Genomic DNA, 21,839 nt, shown 5'->3' on the forward strand with positions numbered 1-21,839 from the left:
CTGTATTATTGTAGGGTCTTTACCTTACAATATAAACTGCCTTAAGGTGACTGTTACTTGTGATTTGGCGCAATATAAATACAAATAAAACTGTCACACACGAGGTGGGGTGCTTCCTGAACAGGTTGCCAGCCTTTTACAAAGACAGGGCTAACAAAAAGACAAGCGCTTACTCTCACGTCCACACTTTGGTCAATTTTAGAATCGCCAATTGTCCTAAGAAGCATGCGTTCGGTCTGCAAGAGGAAACCCACACAGGGACAGGAAGAACACGCAAACTCTACATAGAAAGGCCCCAGTGGTCAAGAAGGGTCAAACCATAAACCGCATGACAACGCTGCCTCTCCACGACCTCTAAGAATAGGAAAAAAAGCTCCCAGGAAAGCTCTACACATATGCAGACTGCATCATTTAAAACTCTGGCCTTTTATTATGAGCAACCACCACTGTAACATTTCATACATGAGAAAAATATGAAGAGTTTTTGTGAAGAAATTTGCATAGAAGTTATCAGAAATGAAGAGGTTTTTTAAGTCTAATACATCAACAAAAAACTGATGTGTACATTTATTTAAAAGTGAATTTATTTTGATTTAGGATATAAAAAGCCAATCGCTTCTTTGCCATTCAGTGATTTTCACGGGAAAAGCAGACACAACATAAACAACTAAGCAAATTGTTCCTCTTATTTCATTTTACAGCCATCAGCAGCCACTTTTCAGCCCCAACACTCCTACAATCAGCATCCTCTCACCCTGTCAGCGCGACACGATTGTAGTTGCTGTAGATTTTCGCTGCTTGCGTATGCAGAACGTGCGGGCGCGACCGATGACACGGGAGCTCGGGTTGTAAAATTGATTCCTCGAAACCTGTTTTCTCCCTCGGGCTGAGTGCCTTCACCTCTATTTGCAGTTGGCAGGGAGATAATCATTTCTGTGGATTGTTTTGCTGTCATTGGTTTTTCAACAGCTGCAGTGTTTTACAAATATTTTATCGTGCCGCAGAGATTTAAAGCGCTGCTGCATAATGTTTGAAATAAACCCAAACCGTACGAGTCTGTCGATGGCGCGCTTCACCGGCCACATTTTCCTGTTGTTTCTCCAGTGTGGCAGCAAATGAGTCACACGTGAGAAAAAATTAAAGTTAGAACCACATCGAAGCTGGTGAGAACACGAGTGACAGGGACAAAACAATAGGAATACTGCAGCAGCTAAAGTTTATTTTTATAATCACTCTGTGTGCAGAAGAGCTGTTTAGTCTATAAAAGTTCAGTTTTTAGTCCACAGTGACCACATCCAATGTCTCATTTTGTCCAGAAGCCAAATATGTTCAGTGTATTCTTAAAAACAGCAAATTTTCACAGAAAGATTCACCGTTTTTCCCACCACAGCGTCACTGAAAAATCAATTAACTGACGACTCGTTTGAGCTCTAGTTGTGATAAAATGAGGCTTGGATGTCTTTCCCACATGACCTTAAGAATAAAGAATAAAGTGAGCAGTGTCAGTGGAAGTTTGCTGCGCAATCATCCGCTCTGCCCTCCGCTGACGTCAGCGCGTGACCGGGTCCACCGCCTGTGGAGAGCAGCTGGCTTCGCGGCTCCACACCGAGCCTCCAGTCGGCTCTCCGGGGCAGCCGGGGGTCAGCGGGAGGCCTCGGCCCAAACATCCAGGCTTAATCCACCGCTGGTGAGGACAGGAGGCTCACAGGAGGGACTTCGCCAGCGCCACCATGTGGTCAACGCCACACGCTACATCCACCACTTGGCCTGGTACAGTCACCTGAGGTGAAAAAAGAACCCACAAGAAGGAAGTCAACAACAACATAAAATGGAAGGAAGTAAGGAAGGAAGACGTGCAGTTTCTGTGCTTTTACTGCACATACAGCGAGGACAGAAGATTTATTTATGTTCTTTCTTTTGTACGTGACCCAGGATTTCACAATGTGCAACACTGACAAGAAGTGTGAGCTCTACACAATCCTGTTAAAATGTCTTGAGAGGACGTGCTGATAGAAGTCTGCAGACATAAATTGAAAATCTCAACAGGGCACATACAGGTAGCGAATATTTTATAACACCTTCACACACAGACAACCGTACTTTTTTCTACTTAAAGCACACAAAATTTTCCCCAGAATACAGATGACACAAGTATATGGAAAAAGCATTTATTTTGATCCAAAGGAAGAAGAAGTGGGTCAAAAATAGACGCTCAGCTGCATGGTTTTCTTTTTGTTTGGATGACTAATACTGAATCAGTGTCTTACCCGCCACGGGAAGTACTGGTCGTCTTTCTTCCCGATGCCCAAACAACCCCTCACATTCTTCCCCCACACGAAGAGCTCACCCCGATCTGAGAAGCAGACATTTAAATAAATAATAATAAAATAAATATCAGTAAGCTGTGACCACAGATTAGAAGGATGAAGCATGGAGCAGTAATGTAATAACAAGTTTCAAGTTTATTCATTTATATAGCACTTTTAAAAACAACAGTTGTTGACCAAAGTACTGTACAATAATAAAGACATACCAAATAAAATAGAATATAGATTAAGAAAAAATAGAATCATGGAAAGAACAATAGAAACAGACTCATCTTGATTTAAAAGCCAGAGAGTAAAAGTGGGTCTTTAGACGGGTTCTGAAAGTCTCCAGTGTTGGAGAGGTCCTGATATGCAAGGGCAATGAGTTCCATAATTTAGGAGCAGTCACGGCAAATGCCCGGTCTCCTCTGTGTTTTAACCTCGACCTTGGGACAACCAAAAGCATTTGGTCGGCAGACCTCAAGGATCTTGTGGGAGAATACCGGGTTAGGAGATCAGCAAGATATATAAGGGCTTGGCCATGTAACGTCTTAAAAACAAGTGTTAAAATTTTAAAATCAATTCGAAAGCTGACTGGTAGCCAATGCAATGATGCAAGTATGGGAGATATGTGATCCCGCTTGCGTGTCCCAGTTAGGAGCCGTGCTGCAGCATTTTTGGACTAGCTGCAGTAAATTACATTTTTTGGAATAGTCTCTTTGAGCACTAATAGTTCTACAAATGCATCACTGCTTTGTGCACATGGTTGATGATGCAGATTCCTGCATTGCTTCCCAGTAAAAAAAACAAAAAAAAACCCCAGCAACGTAGCAGCAACTGCAAAGAAGACATAAACACGAACACCAACGATATCTGCACTGCCAATGCTTCAAGATAGAAAAACTACATTAAAAGGTTACACACAAGCCACCGATGATACAATATCCACAGATGAGAAAGAGGTTTGTCACTTAAAATAACACAACTCCCAAACATATCCTTGATATTCAACTTCAGCTAATGAACCGTGGACACCCTGAATGTGCTCGTCTCAGCTACACAGTTCAGGCCCTTTCCACCTACTCTTCAAACGCATCCGATCAGAATGTTTGAACCAGAAGATGAACTGAAGCACCAAAGGTAGAGCTGAAATCAGAGCGTAACGGGCCCTGAATTAATTAAAAGGCAGTTACTAGTTCTTAGCGAGCACTTCGGTCAGTTTTGGAGAATTTATCCAAAGCATTCAGACCTCTGGATGGTTTGTGAAAACTCCAGAAGAGGAAGACGTCACCTGTAGCCTCTAATACACCAAAGGAAGTCAGTAACACACTGAGTCTTAACGTCTCTTTTCACACATGCAGTTGGTCCTCCCTACAATAACTTCAAGTTACCCTTTTACTCACTAAACTCCAAAAAACAATGAATGCTTTTAGGAAACGAGAACAACTCAGTCTGAAGTTTTAGTGCCGTTGGCTGGTTACAGCCCCAGCCTCGGACTAATAAAACCTGACAAAAGAGATGTTTCCAGTCCAGTGTTTCAGCGACAAAAACAAGACGAGACAGACTTTTTCATTTCAGCGCCATAAACGCTGAGGCCAACATCACCTGACTCAGCGATAAACTGTTCCCCCAGCGGACACGTCCGCCTCTTTTTAAGCACCTGAGACTGCAACGACTGCACTGCGAGTTTTATTCTTCCATTTCTTATCCGGGCTCAAAAAAAAAAAGCAGAAATCTGAGCAATAAAGCAGGAATATTTTAAAGAAGCATCACTGTGCAGGTCAAGATGTGATGCTGATTTGACGTGGAGAGTTTGTGTCTTTTCTGTGCGCATACCTGTCACTGCAGCAAAATGGCTGAGGCCACACCTGATCCTGGACACAACACCTGAGGGGTTAAACTCAGACCGTCCAAACAGTGTCGGGGGAATCATCTCTGGGGTCGAAGACTCTGACAGTTTGGGGCCTTTTCCAAGGATGCCATAGCCCCACACAAACACCTCTCCTTTGTCTGGTAAGACACACAAATACCGGACTTTAGAGCTCGACAAGAAGAAAAAGCTACACATATCACAAAACTACGAGCCGTTCTCTTACAACTATCTGACAGAACGGCTCGTTCTAAAGAGCTCTCTGAATGCAAGCGTAGTCCTGTAACTGTTACAGGTCAGTCTTTGGAGTTTCTTCCCTCCTGGTCCTCAGTCCATAAGCGGCATTATCACAAATTAGCAACATAGTTACAGAGCGAGGTCACTGAGTGCTGAAGCGCAGAGTGCGTAAAAGTCTCCAACGCTTTGCTGCAGAGGTCCAAACCACCTCTGGCATTAACATCAGCACAAAAACTGTCACCGAGAGCTTCATGGCTCCATGATCGAGGAGCTCCTGCAGACGTAATGCGTAGCTGACCCAGTACTCTCTTCTATACAGCAAAAATATTATTTGACTAGAAAGTCCAGGAAGTTCACACCCAACCACCCCAATGTCTGTTTTTGTAATTTATTATAAATGTATCCACTTTATTTGAATTTACTGACATCCCACCGTCAGCGGGTCACTGTTAGGATTACTGTCCTGTGTGCAGGGCTGAAATGGTACAGATAGCAACAGATTCTTCTCAACAGCAACGAACCAAAAACATGACTGATGAAGACAGCAAGCTGGTTATTATTAGTAGTATTGCAGCAGTGGACACTGATACTAAACATTTTTAAATAAGAGCTGCCTTTATTCACAAAAACCCTAACCATCATTTTATGAAGCTGCCACATGATAAATGTTAAAAGTCACCAAAGACTAAATGAAACGTACATGTCATCTGTCCCCTCGGGCTAGAGGAATCTTAGCTTTTGACCCCCCTGAATGTTCACCCAAAATGCTTCAAGACTTTATAGTTTTATAACCTAATATTCAACACAGCCTCGTTATTTTTTATTCAGGAGTAGAGCATAGAAGATGGGAAAATGGACTAAACAGTTAATACGATCATAGGACCTCTTTACTGGGAGTAATATGTAAGGCAAAAAATGGCAGCACGAACAACCTCCACAATTATTACACATGATTAGAGGTCCTAGGGTAATACTGATCCCGTGTTAAAGTATCATCACTTATGTACAGCTGAAGGTTTTATATAGCTTTCATTCTGCATTCATAATCACCAGTAATGAAGAGTGTTATATCTAACATGTAATGTGCAAGTCTGATTGAGTAAAAGTGGAAGGAAGCTACTTTTCCCCAAAAATGTCTAAAAATAGGACCAGAAATGTGTCACTCAGTCAGGATGAATTTATTGGAAATCAGCCTGCCGGTTGACTCAACATTGACGGAAACAAACCACCCACCGCTCCAAGGATGAGTAAAAGCTCAGTTTTAGCACGGTACACTGATGTTTACCTGAAACAGTTAGTCACAGTCTGCCACCACGTCAAAAAGGTAAATGAACAAACAAGCCAGACATGATAGGAACAAACTGGAAGCCAGACATCCAAAACTGTGCTGAGCGATGCCACCGAGAGGCCACGTGTGGAGCGACTGCTCTAGACTCAAACTGAAGACTCAAATTAGAAAATGCATTTTTAATCCTACAAGCCGACACAAATCGTCCGCTTTTGTTATTTTTTCTGTTTGATTGTGTGAACTGACCGTTGAGTATGGCCACCTGTGTGCCTCCACACGCTGCCTGAACCACCTTTCCGCAGCCTTTCAGAGGGAGATGACGAGGAGAGTTCATCTGAAAAATAAACAAAAGAAAAATGAATAAAAGATATATCTATATGAATAATCGAGTAAACGTTGAGTTTGGTCTCTCTGCAACGTCCTTTCTGTCTTTTCCTCCAAAGCCTTGGCCTCATCCAAGAATTATGAACAAATCATTAAAGGCAATAAGTCAACTTCTACAAGTTCCTTTTTGGTCCTAATTTTATACATCTGATTGAAAATATGTTCCTGAAATCATTTACTAAGAGATTAGACATCTGAGGACATCTAAGGACTAAAAACAGTTTCAGTTAGAGGCAAAAGTTCTGCATTCAAACTGCAGCATGCAGTAAAGGTAGCATTTACACATAAATACACAACTTTGGACGACGCTTTGAGAATCAAGTGGAGACTGTGAGTAAGGCTGACATTTCTTACAGGCAGAAGACAAGACAGCCTGCGTCAGAGTCCTCTCTCTACTGAAATTACTTCCTGCGATTTAGAAAAGAGTGCTTCATGTGTAAAATGTGCAGGAGGAAGGACTCAGAATCGTTCTCCAGCCGGTAATAGACAACCTGCTGTATTCTCACATGGGCTTAATCTGACATCTCTCAGACTGTGTACTAAGAAGATGGCAAGTTAAAGGACGTTTAATGTCCAATTTAACTGCGGTGGAAAGTTGCGTTCTCAGTCGAGGCTCTAGGAAAGTTCAGAGCTGATGGGCTCAACAGCTGATGGAAAAACAGCTTCATAGTGCAATGTAATGTAATGCAATGAGTTAACTGCTTAGCTTCACATTAATGCACATTCATTCAGTCTTTGTGACACACAGCATCTTTAAAAATGCAGGTTTACAAAGTGTTTAAACAGCAAACAAAAGCAGATTACTAAATTCAAAACAGAAAGCCAGACATTAGGTCAGGATAAGACATGCAGAAGAAACACTCAGTAAATGAAAGGTAAAAATTAATGGTCAGCATAGTTAATGGAGAAAAAGTATCTGAATTTCAGGAGCGGGACCAGACCTCCAAACAAGCTCCGTCTGGTTCTCATCTATATATATTCCCCCAGTTCTACAAGGTGTTTGTTCTTGTTTACATGCCTCACCCTCCCTCCTCTTTTTAATTCTTTAACTTCTTCACTTATTTTTAGTAAATGGGGATCTGCAAGGCCAGGGAGTCGCTGCCAGTCCCATTCAAGGCCTTCCACCGAACCGCAGCTAAATTCATGTCCAAGTCATTCACCTTTATCTACTAAAACACTGTCAAACCTCAAATGAGGACGTGGGCCCAGCGAGTGAATAGTAAAAAAGCTATGAAGCAATTTATCAGAGAAAAAACACACACAAGAAAACTGAACACAAATCTATAAACATGTGTCTTTAGTAGCGATAAAAGGAGATAAAGCTTAATTCTGTTTTTTTGTAAGACAACCATCATCTAAGGGCAAAAGCATGATCATCTTTGGATTTAAGCTCAACTTGGAACAGCCAGAAAGAGCATGTGTGGGGACAGACCCACAGACAAATCACAGACCAGTTTGTGCATTAAAGTCACGTCAATCTCTGCCCGTCTTGTGTAGTCAGACTCCTCTATCCTAATGTTTTCATAGTTTAGGGGATCTAATAACGTCATTTCTGGCACTGTTGAACTTTTTAGGCTTTCATCTGATGATTGTTTGATTTGAAGTCTACAGGATATAATTCATCACACTGTGAACTTTTTCCTTTTTACTGGACTCTATGAATCCTGATCACCCGCAGTGCTCAACAGGACGGCCTGATATTAGGACTATTTGTCGGCACAATCTTATGAACCTTTAACAACAAATTTCTCTGAAATTTGTTCTTCAGTTCAGTTCTAAAAAATGTAAAAAAAGAAAGAAAAAAATAGTGGCTACAGTAAAGTGAGCTGCTTCGCTCTGACGGTGTGGACAGATGAGTGACAGGTGGAAATGGAACCAGGCAGAGGCTTCAACCAGCCACATGAGCGGGCCCTGTTCAGGCACCATCAGTTCCCCTCACCTGTGTAGCCTGTGTGACAAAGGCCAGCTGCCTGTATTCAGAGTTGCCCCATCCATACAGCTGCCCATCTTTGGAAACAGCCAGGCTGCAGTCCCCATATGTACTGATCTGCTGCACTTCCACCCCGGCTAGATCTCCTCCCACCTCCACCGGACTGGAACTGATGTTGTGGTGCCCCAGCCCTGGAATATGAGATGCTGCAGTCAGCAAATGTCTCCAGAAAATTATTAAAAGTGAAAATCTTACAAATAAAAGTTATTTAGCAGCAACCAGGGCTTAAAATCAATGCCAACGTGGAGTTCATCTGATGGCTACTAGAGGCTGGCTAGGTGGTACAAATCCAGTAAGTCTGTGCTTCAGTTTTGGTGAACTTATTTCTGTTTATTTAGCCTGTTATTTAGCTTTAAGTAGCCACTTGTACTTTTATGGATGCAGCTTGTTAATCAGCCAATGTCATAAGCTGGCTATCATAAGCAGGTAACTTGACGTTCCACCCTTTCAACCACATGAGGGATTTTCTGGCTCCCTAGAAACAAAACGGCAGGGGCCAATTATAACTCTAAAACTTCAAAAACAATCAGAGATTGAAGTTGGCTCCAGCAGGTTTTACCTGAAGTGCCTAAAAAGCAGATAACTGCTAGCATTGGTATCATTATCAGTGGTATACCCCCCCCCCGAAGAAAAAGAGAAACTTGGCAATAATTTTGTTTTGATATACTAAACTGTATGAACACATCGCTGTTAATGTTATATGTTAAAATCCACTCTACTGAAACAGAAATGTCCACTGTAGTAAAGATCACTTTTTTCTCTTTATATTTTTTGGTGTTCAAGGTTAGTGGATGCCGAGTTTCATGACATGCGACGCGCACTGACCCGTCTGTCCATCTGCACCCCATCCACAGGCGAACACCTTTCCTGTCTCTGTGAGGAAAAGGCTGTGGTCCTGCCCACATGCCACCTGGAAAAAGTAATAAAACACACATTAACTTCAGTGGTTGGTGTCACATCAAGCCAAATGCTCAATTAATCCATCAGGAAAGATAAGATTCAAGTAACGACCTCGTGAAAAAAAAGAATCATTTAATGAATGGATTCTGAGAGGAGGTGATTAGTGTAGCAACAGCACCAAATGACATTTTAATACGCGTACTGGGCAGGTGTTAGCATGCTTAAAATAATCTGGATCTGGACAGGATGTGAAGCAACCAAATGTTTGGAAAGGGAGGGAAATGAGACATAGAAAAACCGTCTGTCATCACTGCTCAGACACAGCCTGCACTCACCTGGATGACCCTGCTGCTGAAGCCCTCTATCTTGTGAATGATGTGACTGCCACTGTTGAAACGCAAGAAAGAGAAATGACAGATTCATCACCCAAGCATAGCAGTGCCTCCAGGAGATCGCAGCAGCATGCCAGCCTTCCTTTAACCTCCTGCCAGCATGTGTAACCAAGGCAAAGAGCCAGGAGTTTTCGATAGAGCAGTGATTTCCAAAGCGAGGGTCACAGCCCAAGGTGACATTTTCAGTTTTCTACATACATTTGAAAACTATAACTATAAGTTACAGCTATAGCAGAAAAAGCTATCAGGTTAATGTGGGGAGCCTACATGCCCTCCCCTGGCCTGTGTGGCTCCTCCATGCATGTACTGTTACCGACTGATTCTAAATTAGCCATAGATGTGAATGTGAGTCTGAATGATTGTTTGTCTTCCTGTGTTAGCCCTGCTATAGACTGGAGACCTGTGCAGGATAAACAGCCTCTCGCCCTGTGACACCTGGGATAGACTTCAATCGAAAAGGCGGTCTCATATAATTTCCAAAATAAAAGCTTCAATAGAGACCAAAGACGCTTCCAGATGAAATCGCCGAAACCTGCTGGTTTCTCTGTGACATCAGAAAATTGCTGGTGTATTTCACCAACAGCAGAATGAAGAAAGACACACCTGTAGACTTCATCTTCAACTATCCGCCTTCCACACTGGCCATAGGCGTTGTTGCCCATACTGAAAACTAGAGAAAAGGGCAGAACAGAGAGAGGAGTGTGAGGGTGCGAGAACGCATCGTGTAAAGTCATATTAATGATTAAGAGTAGTTTAATTTAATCAGTTATTATTCATCTCTGGCTCTCTTCCACAGTGTATCTTTTGTTCCCTCCCCTCACCCCTAACCAGTCACAGCAGACGGCCGCCCCTCCCTGAGCCTGGTTCTACCGGAAGCATCTTCCTGTTAAACGGGAGTTTTTCCTTCCCACTGTCACCAAGTGCTTGCTCAAACAGGGACACTGAATGTTGGGATTTTCTCTGTATTATTGTAGTGTCTTTACTATACAACATAAACCACCTTGTGAGGTGACTGTTGATGTGATTCGGCACTATACAAATAAAATTGTTTTGAATTTAATTGTTTAATTTATTAACATTTATAAAACAATTATCCAATTTTTGTCACTTTTGTGTAAATGAATTACTCATTTTTTAATTTTAGACATGATATTACATAACAATATATTGCATGTGTCCCACTCTACCTCAATAAAAACTGATTCTCAAATAAAAAAGAAACACCTGAGAAGCTCAAAGTGTTTTAGATAAAGTTGTTTTTAAAAGCTTTAATGGACTCTGCAGTACATGTCATGAAAAGCTGTAAGATTAGTGACTTTAATACTTTGATTACATTTAGTAGCAACAACAATCTGCTATGTTGTTTAAACTAAGGTTTAAAAAAGAGATAGTTTGAGTTTAACAGAACAGCTGTCTGGCTAACTTCAGCTGCAGAATTAAACGCTCTGTATGCTCTGCAAACAGGTGCACCAGGCTTTGGTCACACAGGCGATATCAAGGACAGCAGAAACATAACCTGCAAGATGATTTTATACATGCTGTTTTTATGACTCGGTGGCCACTTAAAATACAAGTAATTTAGATAACTGCATAAATACTCATGTCAGAAAAATCTAAAATATCAGCTGCAGTACCCTTTAAAACAACGCACCGCAGTAGATCGCACTGTGTGTTAGCCGCGACACATCTTTCTTTTGTCAGAAACTAGCCTCACAAATCTTGGGAGTAAATGTTTACCAGCAAATTACCACCAGTTAAAACAACATCACAACAAAGCACTATGCAATTTAGCAAAACACAATAAAAGCCCATTTAAATTAAAAAACAGAAAAGATTCTGGCTGGCAACCAAAAGTGGCAAAAAGCCTTTTCACAAATTAGGATTTGAATGAAGTAAAACGCTTGTTGGAACATCGGTCTGCTAATTTACTGAATGTACCAGAAGACCTTAATGAGCTTTCTGCATGAGCTGTAACAGCTGCCTGGTAATGATTCATTTTTGGTTGGCGGTGGGTGGATGATGTAAAAGGACACATGGTGTGACAGGTGGCTGAAAGGTTTCTACAGGGGGGGACGACATGCTCCGCAGCTTTTTGTGGGTTTGGATTTAGGCTGGTGCGGAAGGTGTGCGTCTCTTACCTCCCTCTCGGTCAGTGAGGACCAGAGAGTGAGCCCGGCCACATGCAACCTGAACCACTCTGGTCTGCAGAGGCTCGACGAGGGGCAGGGCCACCGGGGACGGCTCCAACACGTAGTCGTAGCTCTTATCTACACAAACAGGGCGAGACGACACATGAACAAATAGCAGCGATGCTCCTTAAATAATATTAATATAAACTTGTTAGAGAAACACTGTGAAATGGAATGTGACACATGGAAGAAACACACACAACATATCCCCGTGCTAACACAACAAGACCACTCCTCAGCTCTATCCCATAGACTATATGGGATAGATATATACCCTTATAGATATATAAAGGATGGATATAGTTTATGGCAGGTTACCACTTTAGTTTTCCAAATTACACATTACAGCCACTTGGCAGCTTTGACTCACAAATGTAACCCTAGAGAGCCGATTATGGTCGCTGAAATGGTCTTATAACGTAAAAACAGTGACGTCACTGTTAAAGAGGGCGTGGGTACTTACTGCAGTATTCGCCATTCAGATCGACCCGATATATTAGCAGGAGTAGAAGATATTGAAAACAGAAGCAAAGACATCTTTAAAAAGCCTCCTCTTTGCTGACGCTCTTATCACAGCCATGGTAGGATAGCTTTTATTACCCGTTACTTTCCTGTTAATAACTTTGTTGCAATTCACTGCAATGATCAACTTTTCCTCCATGAGGCTTCCTAATGAACACGCAGGAGTAGCGGCCCTATTCAGGGATCCCTCCAAACATCAGAGCTCCTCAAACTATGACTAAAGAGCCCAGCCAGCCTATGGAGGAAACTCATTTTGGCTGCTTACATTCATGGGAGAGGGTTGGGACGTAGATGGATGGGTACATCGAACGCCTCCCCTTCAAGTAGAGCTATCCCTTTACCACAACAGTCCGATACCAACGCAAGCTCCACCTGTCACAATTATGCATGAGATCCCTAGATACCAGAACTCCCTTGCTCAAGACAGCCTCTCTTTGGAAATCAGTGGGAGCATTCAATTGATTTCTGGCAGCTTTCAGTGAATGAGAAGCAAAACTGTTGAAGCCAGAAAGTCTTTGGTGGCTCTCATGGGAAACATAATTTACAAAATGAACACCATGCTTTATTCAGTAAGTCTTGGAACTAGTGATTGAGACCACAAACTCATTAGAAGAGTTTCTACTAAGCACATGGATCATGTGACCCAGTACAACCCCAACATTTAACCTCCAGCATTTGTCTTAACTGCAGACCTTAGTTGTGTAAAAGTTATCCTAATTTCTGGGGTACTTCTTTACTTGTCTCTCCACTTCTTTTTGCAGACAGCAGTTGCCCCCTGCTGGCCATTAGAAAGAATGCAGGTTTAAGGCACTCTGGCATTGGCTCTAGTTTACAGGCCCAGAAGCTATGTCCCTCCTTGCTATGCAGTTCACATGTATTGTCTTGTACATATATCCTTACCAAAAAAGAAACTTCAAACAAGACTTCACACAGTAACGTACCAGCTACAGATGGTCATCTTATTTATATAGACAATGTATAGCATCGCCATCACCTGATGGGTCCAATAGCCATTCTTCTTTCACATCCAATGTTCTTCAAACTATCTTTAAAGAAATAAATAGTTTCTGTCTTACGGCGGTCGTGCTGAGTGCGCTGAAAGCCCAACTGAGAATCTCTGTTCAGGCCCATGCCCCACAATTTGGTCACATCTTTGGATGGAGACGCGATGAGAGTGAAACCGTAACCACAGGCAGCAGAGGAGATCTGCAACAGCAGCAACAGAAAGCAAGTTCAGCTTTACAAAGCTCTCTTAAGACATATAAAATGGTTTGTTGACATGGGTATGACTGGCAGCAGCAGTTTACCTGATTTGACTGATATTTTATGAAGTTACACCTAAATAACAATTACTAAATCTTTAGAAGCTCAACCCATAAGACTCATACTGCCGGCCGATTTTACCTGTTCTGCAGTCTCCAGGCGGTAAGGAGTAAGCTGGTATTTGCGGGGCTTCTTCCTGCCGCTGTCTGGGACTACAAAGGTAGGGATGCCAAGTGCACCAGTGAAGCTGAAGCCCCAGACAAACACTTTATGGGTTGGCTTTTTGTGCTGGCCGACATACTGGAAGACCGGATCACTGCCCCTCTTCTCCTGGGGTCTGGATGCTTTGCTGAGTGTTGCATACCAACAGACTTGAAGGCCTGCTCTCATGTGCCGGGGACACAGTCGCACATAGGGAAAAGCCATCCTGTAGAAAAAGGCAGGGATAGGGAAAACAATAGAGATGAAGTTGATGTGGTTGTTTAACCCAACTATACTGACATTTAATATTGCAATGATAAGCCACATTAACTGTTCTTTAATTCAAAATAAAAATATTCTTTACTTTTCCATTTAAATATATCAGAATTTTTTAATTGCCTTTACAGAACAATAAAAATATATTTTTGTTTTATCAAATTGTGTTATTATTTTTTAAAAATGTAATATTAATGTGTAGGGGGAAAAAAAACACACTGCCACATTTCATTTACATTTTCTATCAAATTAGGCGTTCTGTAGTTTTACAAAACTACACACACAATACTAGGAGACTTTTACATTTTTATATAAAAGCCTAAAGCCTAACAGTAACTTCGGCATGCACCTGATCCACAGTAGCTTTGATTAAATGCAATTTATGCCTTGGTTAACAATTTAACGTTAGCTGTCCCACATTAAAACAGGCGTACTAAGGGACTCGTGAGCATCCATTTTGGGTTAAATTACACTAACAATAGCTAATACTAAGTCTTCGTAATCAACCCCGATTTTAAAAACGGATTATAAGGATTTGAATAAGGCATTTATGATTAATCTTATCAGATTGTACATCTGACACTGCGGAAAGGTAGTTAAAATTAGGTTAAATTTGAAGGGACTTTCACCTCGTGTTCGTTCCAACAGCAGCCACTGAGCCGGGGTAAATTTCTCTTCTCTTCCAGTTAGAGCCGCATTTTGTAATGCTGAGAAACTCACTCGGTATCTACAGAAATGACGACCCAGGTGAAATTATAGGAAAATGTTTCAGGGCCGTTATTCCATGTTTGTTTAGGTCAACTTTCTCCAACCCAGGATGCAGAAGGACCCTCTTCCGTCACGTCTGTTCGCCTTTAAGAATAAAACAACAGCGCCGCCTGCTGCCCTGGAGCTCCAAAAGCGCTCTACAGGTACAGCCAAGGTGAACAGATTAAAGAATGGCAGGAAATATGTGTAAATCATTTTAATGCTGTAGCTGGAGATGACCTGAATGACTTATATAACTCTGCCTAGCTATGTCTACAATAAAAAAAATCATAATTTATTAGAAGATTTATTGTTTTGACTATAAAATAACACATAACTAAAGCTGTATAACCTAACAATGGAGTAAATAGATTTGTATAGGTCAGAAGTGCTTTGAAAGCCAATCAAGGTTCCACAAATGGAAGTAAGCAATATCAAACAGCCTGGAAAGACACAAAACAACTTCAATAAGACTTGAGCAGTGGAGGAAAAGATTCAAAAGAGAGGCCAAAGACATGCAAAAGACCAAGATTACAATATGATAAAAATCACACAGATGTGACTGAAGTTAAAGCAAATACAAGCAAAATCACTGCAAAGAGAGAAAATGATGCAATCAAAGGTGAGAAGAACAACTATGAGATGCAAAATGACCACAGAGTGGTTAAAAAAATGACTGCTGGAGGATGTAAAACATATTCCTTTGAATTAAGATGGTACTATTCTATACTTAGCTTCTCTGGATCATATTTATATTATGTTGTTCAATATCATTTGTGCCAATCAAATTACATCAACATAGTATTATAATTGTGTCCAAGCTGTCTACAGTTTCCTGGCTAATTCAGCACCTGTATATGTGTTCACTGTTATGAAAGTAGCATAATAATCTGATAGAGTAATAATATCTGTTATAGCTTTACCTTCCTAGCCGATAATCTACTCGGGTGTCAGATTAGAGCTGATCTGGAAGTGGGTTAATGCTGCAGAGCTGTCAGGTGAGCACCCGACCTTCGCCTCACAGGGTATTAACCTGCCGTAGCAGAGGTGAATGAAATGCCTGGAGGGTCACATGTGAAAACTTCTGGCCTCGGTGCTGCTGTGAGTATTTTCTATATGTAACTCACCCACCTGCATCAACCACCTGCCCTCAGAGCGCACACTCCCCCTCTTCTGAAATGTTTAGAGGGTTTTCTAACTACCCTGAGTGCAGTTTTATTTATTTATTTATTTATCTAATTTTAAAATACAAGCATTACTGACTTGATCGTCATTATGTCAGTGAAATTAACCATTTTACAGAAGAACATAGTGTGGCATCTGCTGTTATGTCAACACAGTATGGACAGAGTCTGCAATATCCAGGTCTGGTGTGTCATCTGCTCAATACATCACAGATTTTGGCCTCTAATCCTGCAGTATCACACATATCAGTCTGCCTCCTCTAAATGATCCCCATTCTGTTTTTAAGTCTCTATTTTCAGTCAGTGTCCTATTGATGTGGAAGGCAGTTTAAAGTGCTGATGAAATGCACAGGACGGCAAAAATTAATAAAAACAGACCAGTGCACATCAAGTTACATATAGAGAGACTGCTTTACAGGAAGTAGCAAGCAAATGCTAAAAAAAACCTCTTGCTCAAAACAACTGGGGAAAAAAACGAAAACACAAAGATCTGAAAAGTGGGCTCGAAAGTGGCCTGGGTTGGTGATCTTTTTAGACACTTTCTTATTCGAATGAAGGGGAAAAAATCCGAAAGAATTTGGGAAATTCAAAAAAAACCCGAAAAAACCCCAACAAAAAGCAAAACAAAAGAATCCCAAAAGGCCCCCAAGAAATGATGTAAAATATGTGGGAGCTTTCTCAAAGCTGCGAGACGAGATTTTAGGCGGACGAAGAAGAAGAAGAAATTGGATAGGCTCACTTAATTTCAAAGTAAAACATTACTATGTGCAGTTCACTTCGACTAAAAATAGTCCAAGTGTCATAGGAGGAGCTGTAAAGTGAGGAGAGGCTGTGACAGTACTTTTGCTTTATGCAGGTGGAGCTGTATCTGAAATACTGCTGTTCACATAATTGTACAATTCTATCATCCACCCATCCGAGCATCCACTATACAGTTCAGTCACTTATCCCGTCTTCACTTTACTATTATGCATGTGCTGCTCTGCAGCCTGGTATCACCCGCCCTGTCCAAAAGCAGGTATGTGCAGAGAAGAGGAGGCTGTAATCCTTTAAGAGGATCAAGTCTGACTTCCAGGGGGAAGGGAAACAGGATCCACTAACTGTCCATAGTAGCCTGCACATGGCATATCTGTCATCTTGGCCGAGTGTGTCCATTAAAAAAAATGCTGAGCTGACAGAATTTTGATGGAGGCTTTATGGAGCGTAAACAGTGATGGAGGCTGAGGCTACCTCAGTGATGGAGTCCATCTACAAGCATCCTGAACGTGAGGACGACTGAGAGGAGGAGGAGTTAAGGCAAACCACGGCATGACTGTTCTATTTCAGAATATGGACACGTACTTTGGTCAGCAATACCCAGCAGCCACAGGTGCATTATTGCATAAAATCATTTTAAATTATGGTTTTGTTTCCAAATCTAGCTTCTTTAAAACCTGTTGTTAACACAGAGTTTACAGCACACTGTAATGTGAAGAAATTTTAAGTATTTTTATTAATGCACAGACTGACATTTTATATAATGGCACCCATGTTTAGCTTTAGAAACTGAAATAATTTGTTTTAGACAGTAAGCGTGTCACACTTTACAGTCAAATTTGAGCTTATTATATCATCACTGTTTCAAATAAGCTTGTTTTGATTAGAGTAAATAACCCATTAACCCTACATGGACTCAGTATCCATCTACAAAGTTAACTTAATATTGTATGTAAATATGTTCAAATATAAAATCAATGCATTACACTTTCAGTGACTTCTTCTTAGATGCAGTCTCATGTAAAAGACCTCAGATGTGTCTGTTCTTCCCAAACACACAGCCATGCCGATGCTGGAGGTCATCTGCAGCCTGATTGGCTGGCTGTGTCTCTACTTCTTGTTCGTCTGCACCTTCACCCAGCGGGGACCCGAGTGGAACTGTCGCCTGGTCACGTTGTCCCACGGCGTCCTCATAGTGCTGCTCACAGCCTACGTTGTTTTCGTAGACGGACCCTGGCCCTTCACGCATGCAGGTCAGTGGATCAATAGACATGTTACCAATGCAGTTACAAAGTATAGTTAGTAATTTAATTTAATTTAATTTAATTTAATTTAATTTAATTTAATTTAATTTAATTTAATTTAATTTAATTTAATTTAATTTAATTTAATTATGCTCTCTTTCTGGTCATGTGGTGATGTAAATTCAGACTGGTGCTAATTAAAGCAGTCTACTGTCCTCACTGAGAGTTAACAGGATCAGCAGCATGGCGCTGATGTTCAGCATATTTTAAAATTTAATGAAAAGTAAAGTATAAATCAGTTTGGTGAGTAATGGAGGTGAAACATATCCACAGTCTGCATTAAATGAACCAATAAGTCGGGTAATTAATCACAGAGTGAAAGGATTAATGTAATCAGTCCATGAATGAATCAATATAAGCACAGTTTTAATTAGTTTGTGAATTAAAGACAGTGATTTAAAAAAAAATGTACAAATGATTATGATTGAATTTAGGTCGGTATAATACATTTAAATAAAAGTACATAAAAATAGCTGTACCAGGATGGTACATGTGGTCTATATAGGGCAAAGGATGCTAAAGATGGAGGTACCAAGCAGGAGGTTAAGAGGAAAAGCACAGAGAAGATTCATGGATGTATTAGTGAGGGTTGGTGCAACAGAAGCTAGGGATTGGGTAACATGGAGGGAGATGATTCTCTGTGGTGGCCCTTAAATATCCAAAAGATGAAGACAGCAAAGAACCAAGCAGTCAAAAACCTGCAGGTACAGGTGTAATTTTCCAAAAAAGTGGGTTTTATGGTACCGAAAAAGACAAAGAAATATATCGAAACCACAAACAAATGTAAGTAGGTTATTGTAAGAAATACGTGGGCCCATAAAAAGAGGTCAATTAAACAGGATCCACTCAAAAATACTGCTAACCAAAAAAACCCTGACTTATCCAAATGAGCACAATTCAAACTATGATTTCATTCTCATAAGTATTAAGCCTCCAAACCTGAGATCTCTTGATACAGCTTTAAATATAAGGACTCTCAGTTTTATAGGCGACTTCATTATAAACCAGCTTTTTACAGTTTGCCTTTAAATGTGCAGCATACAGAGGTGCACGGTATGCTTTAAACACCTTCACGTTATTTCTCCAAGCACTAAATTTGCATTAAGAATTTTTTCATGTGCATGCATCACACAGCATTGCATGCAAATATCTTCATCATACAGCGTCTTCTCAATCATCCAGGAAAGTAAATCTCCAAAACAGAACAGAATCAACTTTTTGGAGATTTATCATACAGCATTTACTCTCTCATAAGGAGGCTAAGACGGAAGTTCCAACCACTTCACCTTCCTAGGTGGAGCTGAGCATGCAAGGAAACGAGCAATAAATTAAGGAAATAAGGATGCAGCATTTCTGGAGGGGTCTTTTTGGTTAATTGTGTTGGTTTTACAAGCAAGTAGACAACGTTAGCAACTGTCTTGTGAACATAGTGGATCATTTAGCAGCTAAACAATCACATGTGTTTCTTGAGAGTTGGTGGAAATGAAAACAAAGCTAAAAAAATTACATTTCAGTGAATATTGAACATTTTTTTTTCTTTTAGGTGGACACATTCATGATTTTAATGAATGCTAATGCTACTTTTTGTCTCTTGGATGTGTGCAGCTAGTTGAGGTTTTTTCTCTGACCAATAAAGAAAATATTAAATACAGATGACCTTCTTCTTATCCATCACCCAGGTACAGAAAACACAGAGCTTCAGAGCTTCGCCCTGGCTGTGTGCCTCGGCTACTTCTTCTTCGACATGGGTTGGTGTGTATGCTACCACACAGAGGGCCCCGTCATGCTTGCACATCATGCTGCCAGTATTGCAGGCATCCTGCTGGCTTTGCTGATGGGAGTGTCAGGCTGTGAAACCTGCGGGGTCATCTTTGGCAGCGAGCTCACCAATCCCCTGCTGCAGACCCGCTGGTTCCTCCGCCAGGTGGGCCTGTACGACAGCCTGCTGGGCGACGCGGTGGACCTGCTTTTTATTTTACTGTTTGCCACTGTTCGCGTGGGAGTCGGCACGGTGATGTTCTACTGCGAGCTCACCTCTCCTAGGACTTCAATGATAATGAAGCTTGGTGGAGTGGTTATGTACGGGCTGGCATGGGTGTTCATGGTTGACATAGCCAGATTTGGCTACAAGAAAAGCAAGGCTAAGTATAAAAGGTGGATAGAGAACCACAAACTCAAAGACATGGACAGACAAAAGGTGGGTGGACATTCAGACAAGAGTGAATGAAAAGCTAACGTTCTGTCTAAGGGCTTCAAGAGCTCTAAAGGTGCTATGTACAGCATGAGAATAATAAAAGATTACTAAATATTTTTAATATGCTGTATAGTATGAGTCCCCAGATAAAAGAAAAAAGTTATTGCTTATCATGAGCGCGCTCTAACCTTGTTTTAAAATACCATGGGTTGCTTCATAGCAAAAAGTTTAAGTTAGCGACAGTGAGCTTTAGTAACCTAAATGTCTCATGTTTTTGCACGCTTATCCCAAAAGTACCAGCAAATTTATTGCGATGGAACAAAACATTCATAGTGAAGCTGTTGTCCGTCTCTGTGTTGGCCCTGAGATGCACCAGTGATCTGTGATCTGCTTGGTGGAAATCAAAAAGTATCAACCTATAAAGGACTGAATTGAAAGACACTCCTGAAATCAAAGTGAAGAAATTATGGCCTGGCCTGTATTTGTGTAGCGCTTTACTAGTCCCTAAGGACCTCAACGCGCTTTACACATCCAGTCATCCACCCATTCGTGATGGCAGCTACATTGTAGCCACAGCCACCCTGGGGCGCACTGACAGAAGCGAGGCTGCCGGACACTGGCGCCACCGGGCCCTCTGACCAGATGAGATTGTAGCAACCTGCTAACTAATGAGAATGCAGTGCCTAGGGTTGCTAAATCCACTCATCATTTGTGATGTTTGCATAGAATTTACCAGCTTAACAGCTCTACTCAAGGCATAGTCTACAAAGTAATGGATGACATAACACTGATCAAGTCTATTGTTTTATGCCTAACTTTTTTTATATTAACACGAAAGAAATGTGTCATGGGTCACAATATGAGTCTGTTGCACCCAGATTGCCCCAAAATAGAGTGAAATAGATCAAAGCTCATTTCAACATGGCACTATCCCGGTCCCTGTTTCTATAATAAATCATTTTATTATAGAAGCCCACTGCATTTTTCCTCATAAACAAGGAACAGCCCTTCTTAACTGTCAAAATAGAAGCTAGACATAGACATACTGCCTGAAACACTGTGGTGTTTTATTTGCACTGGGTGTTTGCCATCTCCAAGCTGCTGTTTGCCTTCAGTCAGCTGAGATTGTTTATACCAAAAGTGATGACTTGCTTCTTGCCTATAAGTTTCCTGAACCAGGGAACTGCGTGGGAATACTATTAACTATAGCCCTGAAGTAAACCATCTGTTACCGACACACACACCCACACTGTCCTGTGTACCCAAAACAAAAGGAAAACTGGAAAAACAGAATCAGGACAGCAGGTTGGTTCTTAACTTGAGAGACAGCAACTGCAATTGGACTAGCAGCTGTGTTATGAGCCGCTTTCATTTTTCTTTTTTCAGGGCAGTGCTTTAAAGTCTACCTTGCTATTCAAAGCAGAGACAAAGGCCAGCCCTCAAAAGCTTTAGTGAGTCGTGGCAAAAATAAAAGCTCTTGATATTCCTGTTTAACCATCCACAGTTCAAATAACCTTCAAACTAGCACCTGGAAATTCAGTCATCACTAGTTCCATGTTACACACCCTCATGCACACAGGTTGTATTAGTACACCATGTTCCCAGAAATTTGTATCCCTCTTACTCTGGAGTGACGCCAGGATATGGGCTGATCGTCATTCCTTTCATTCCTCACACTTATCCCACAAACAGCAACAAACTTCGCAGCAGGTTCGCAACAGATTTAGTGTTCCGGAAATGTTAAAATACAACAACGAAGGGACACGGAGCAATAAAACTGTACAGTAAAAAGATGAAAGAAAGAATGAAAGGGTGACTTGAAAGGCATTTACAGAT

General features: G+C 41.2%; 2 protein-coding genes across 2 annotated transcripts; one reads left to right on the forward strand and one right to left on the reverse strand.

The window, feature by feature from the left end:
- Window positions 1–13: 13 nt before the first annotated feature.
- Window positions 14–14,661, reverse strand: rcc1l (RCC1 like). Its single transcript, XM_005916023.3, has 12 exons — window positions 14,448–14,661; window positions 13,483–13,768; window positions 13,155–13,284; window positions 11,506–11,634; window positions 9,971–10,037; window positions 9,311–9,362; window positions 8,901–8,985; window positions 8,025–8,206; window positions 5,948–6,035; window positions 4,143–4,316; window positions 2,268–2,353; window positions 14–1,780 (listed from the first exon to the last, which is right to left on the reverse strand). Exons 2-12 carry the CDS (start codon window positions 13,765–13,767, stop codon window positions 1,703–1,705), a joined length of 1,356 nt encoding a protein of 451 aa, XP_005916085.1. The 5' UTR covers window position 13,768; window positions 14,448–14,661; the 3' UTR covers window positions 14–1,702.
- A 2,158-nt stretch (window positions 14,662–16,819) lies between these two features.
- LOC102308441 (TLC domain-containing protein 5) lies at window positions 16,820–20,546 on the forward strand. Its single transcript, XM_005916024.2, has 3 exons — window positions 16,820–17,118; window positions 17,567–17,758; window positions 19,489–20,546. Exons 1-3 carry the CDS (start codon window positions 17,058–17,060, stop codon window positions 20,034–20,036), a joined length of 801 nt encoding a protein of 266 aa, XP_005916086.1. The 5' UTR covers window positions 16,820–17,057; the 3' UTR covers window positions 20,037–20,546.
- The last annotated feature ends 1,293 nt before the right edge of the window (window positions 20,547–21,839 follow it).

This window comes from Haplochromis burtoni, unplaced genomic scaffold, assembly GCF_018398535.1.
Source record: "Haplochromis burtoni strain Fernald_Lab_line unplaced genomic scaffold, NCSU_Asbu1 Contig_17, whole genome shotgun sequence".
NCBI classification, from domain to species: domain Eukaryota; kingdom Metazoa; phylum Chordata; class Actinopteri; order Cichliformes; family Cichlidae; genus Haplochromis; species Haplochromis burtoni.

What these genes read in the sequence shown, in the direction of transcription:
- rcc1l (XM_005916023.3), bottom strand. Translation starts at nt 13,767, where the DNA reads ATGGCTTTTCCCTATGTGCGACTGTGTCCCCGGCACATGAGAGCAGGC. An exon ending in GGGTGCAGATGGACAGACGG is followed by an intron (nt 8,207 to 8,900) that starts GTCAGTGCGCGT and finishes CTCATATTCCAG; the next exon opens with GGCTGGGGCACCACAACATC. An exon ending in ACCAGTACTTCCCGTGGCGG is followed by an intron (nt 1,781 to 2,267) that starts GTAAGACACTGA and finishes TTTTCACCTCAG; the next exon opens with GTGACTGTACCAGGCCAAGT.
- LOC102308441 (XM_005916024.2), top strand. Translation starts at nt 17,058, where the DNA reads ATGACTGTTCTATTTCAGAATATGGACACGTACTTTGGTCAGCAATAC. An exon ending in GCAATACCCAGCAGCCACAG is followed by an intron (nt 17,119 to 17,566) that starts GTGCATTATTGC and finishes CCAAACACACAG; the next exon opens with CCATGCCGATGCTGGAGGTC. An exon ending in CTGGCCCTTCACGCATGCAG is followed by an intron (nt 17,759 to 19,488) that starts GTCAGTGGATCA and finishes TCCATCACCCAG; the next exon opens with GTACAGAAAACACAGAGCTT.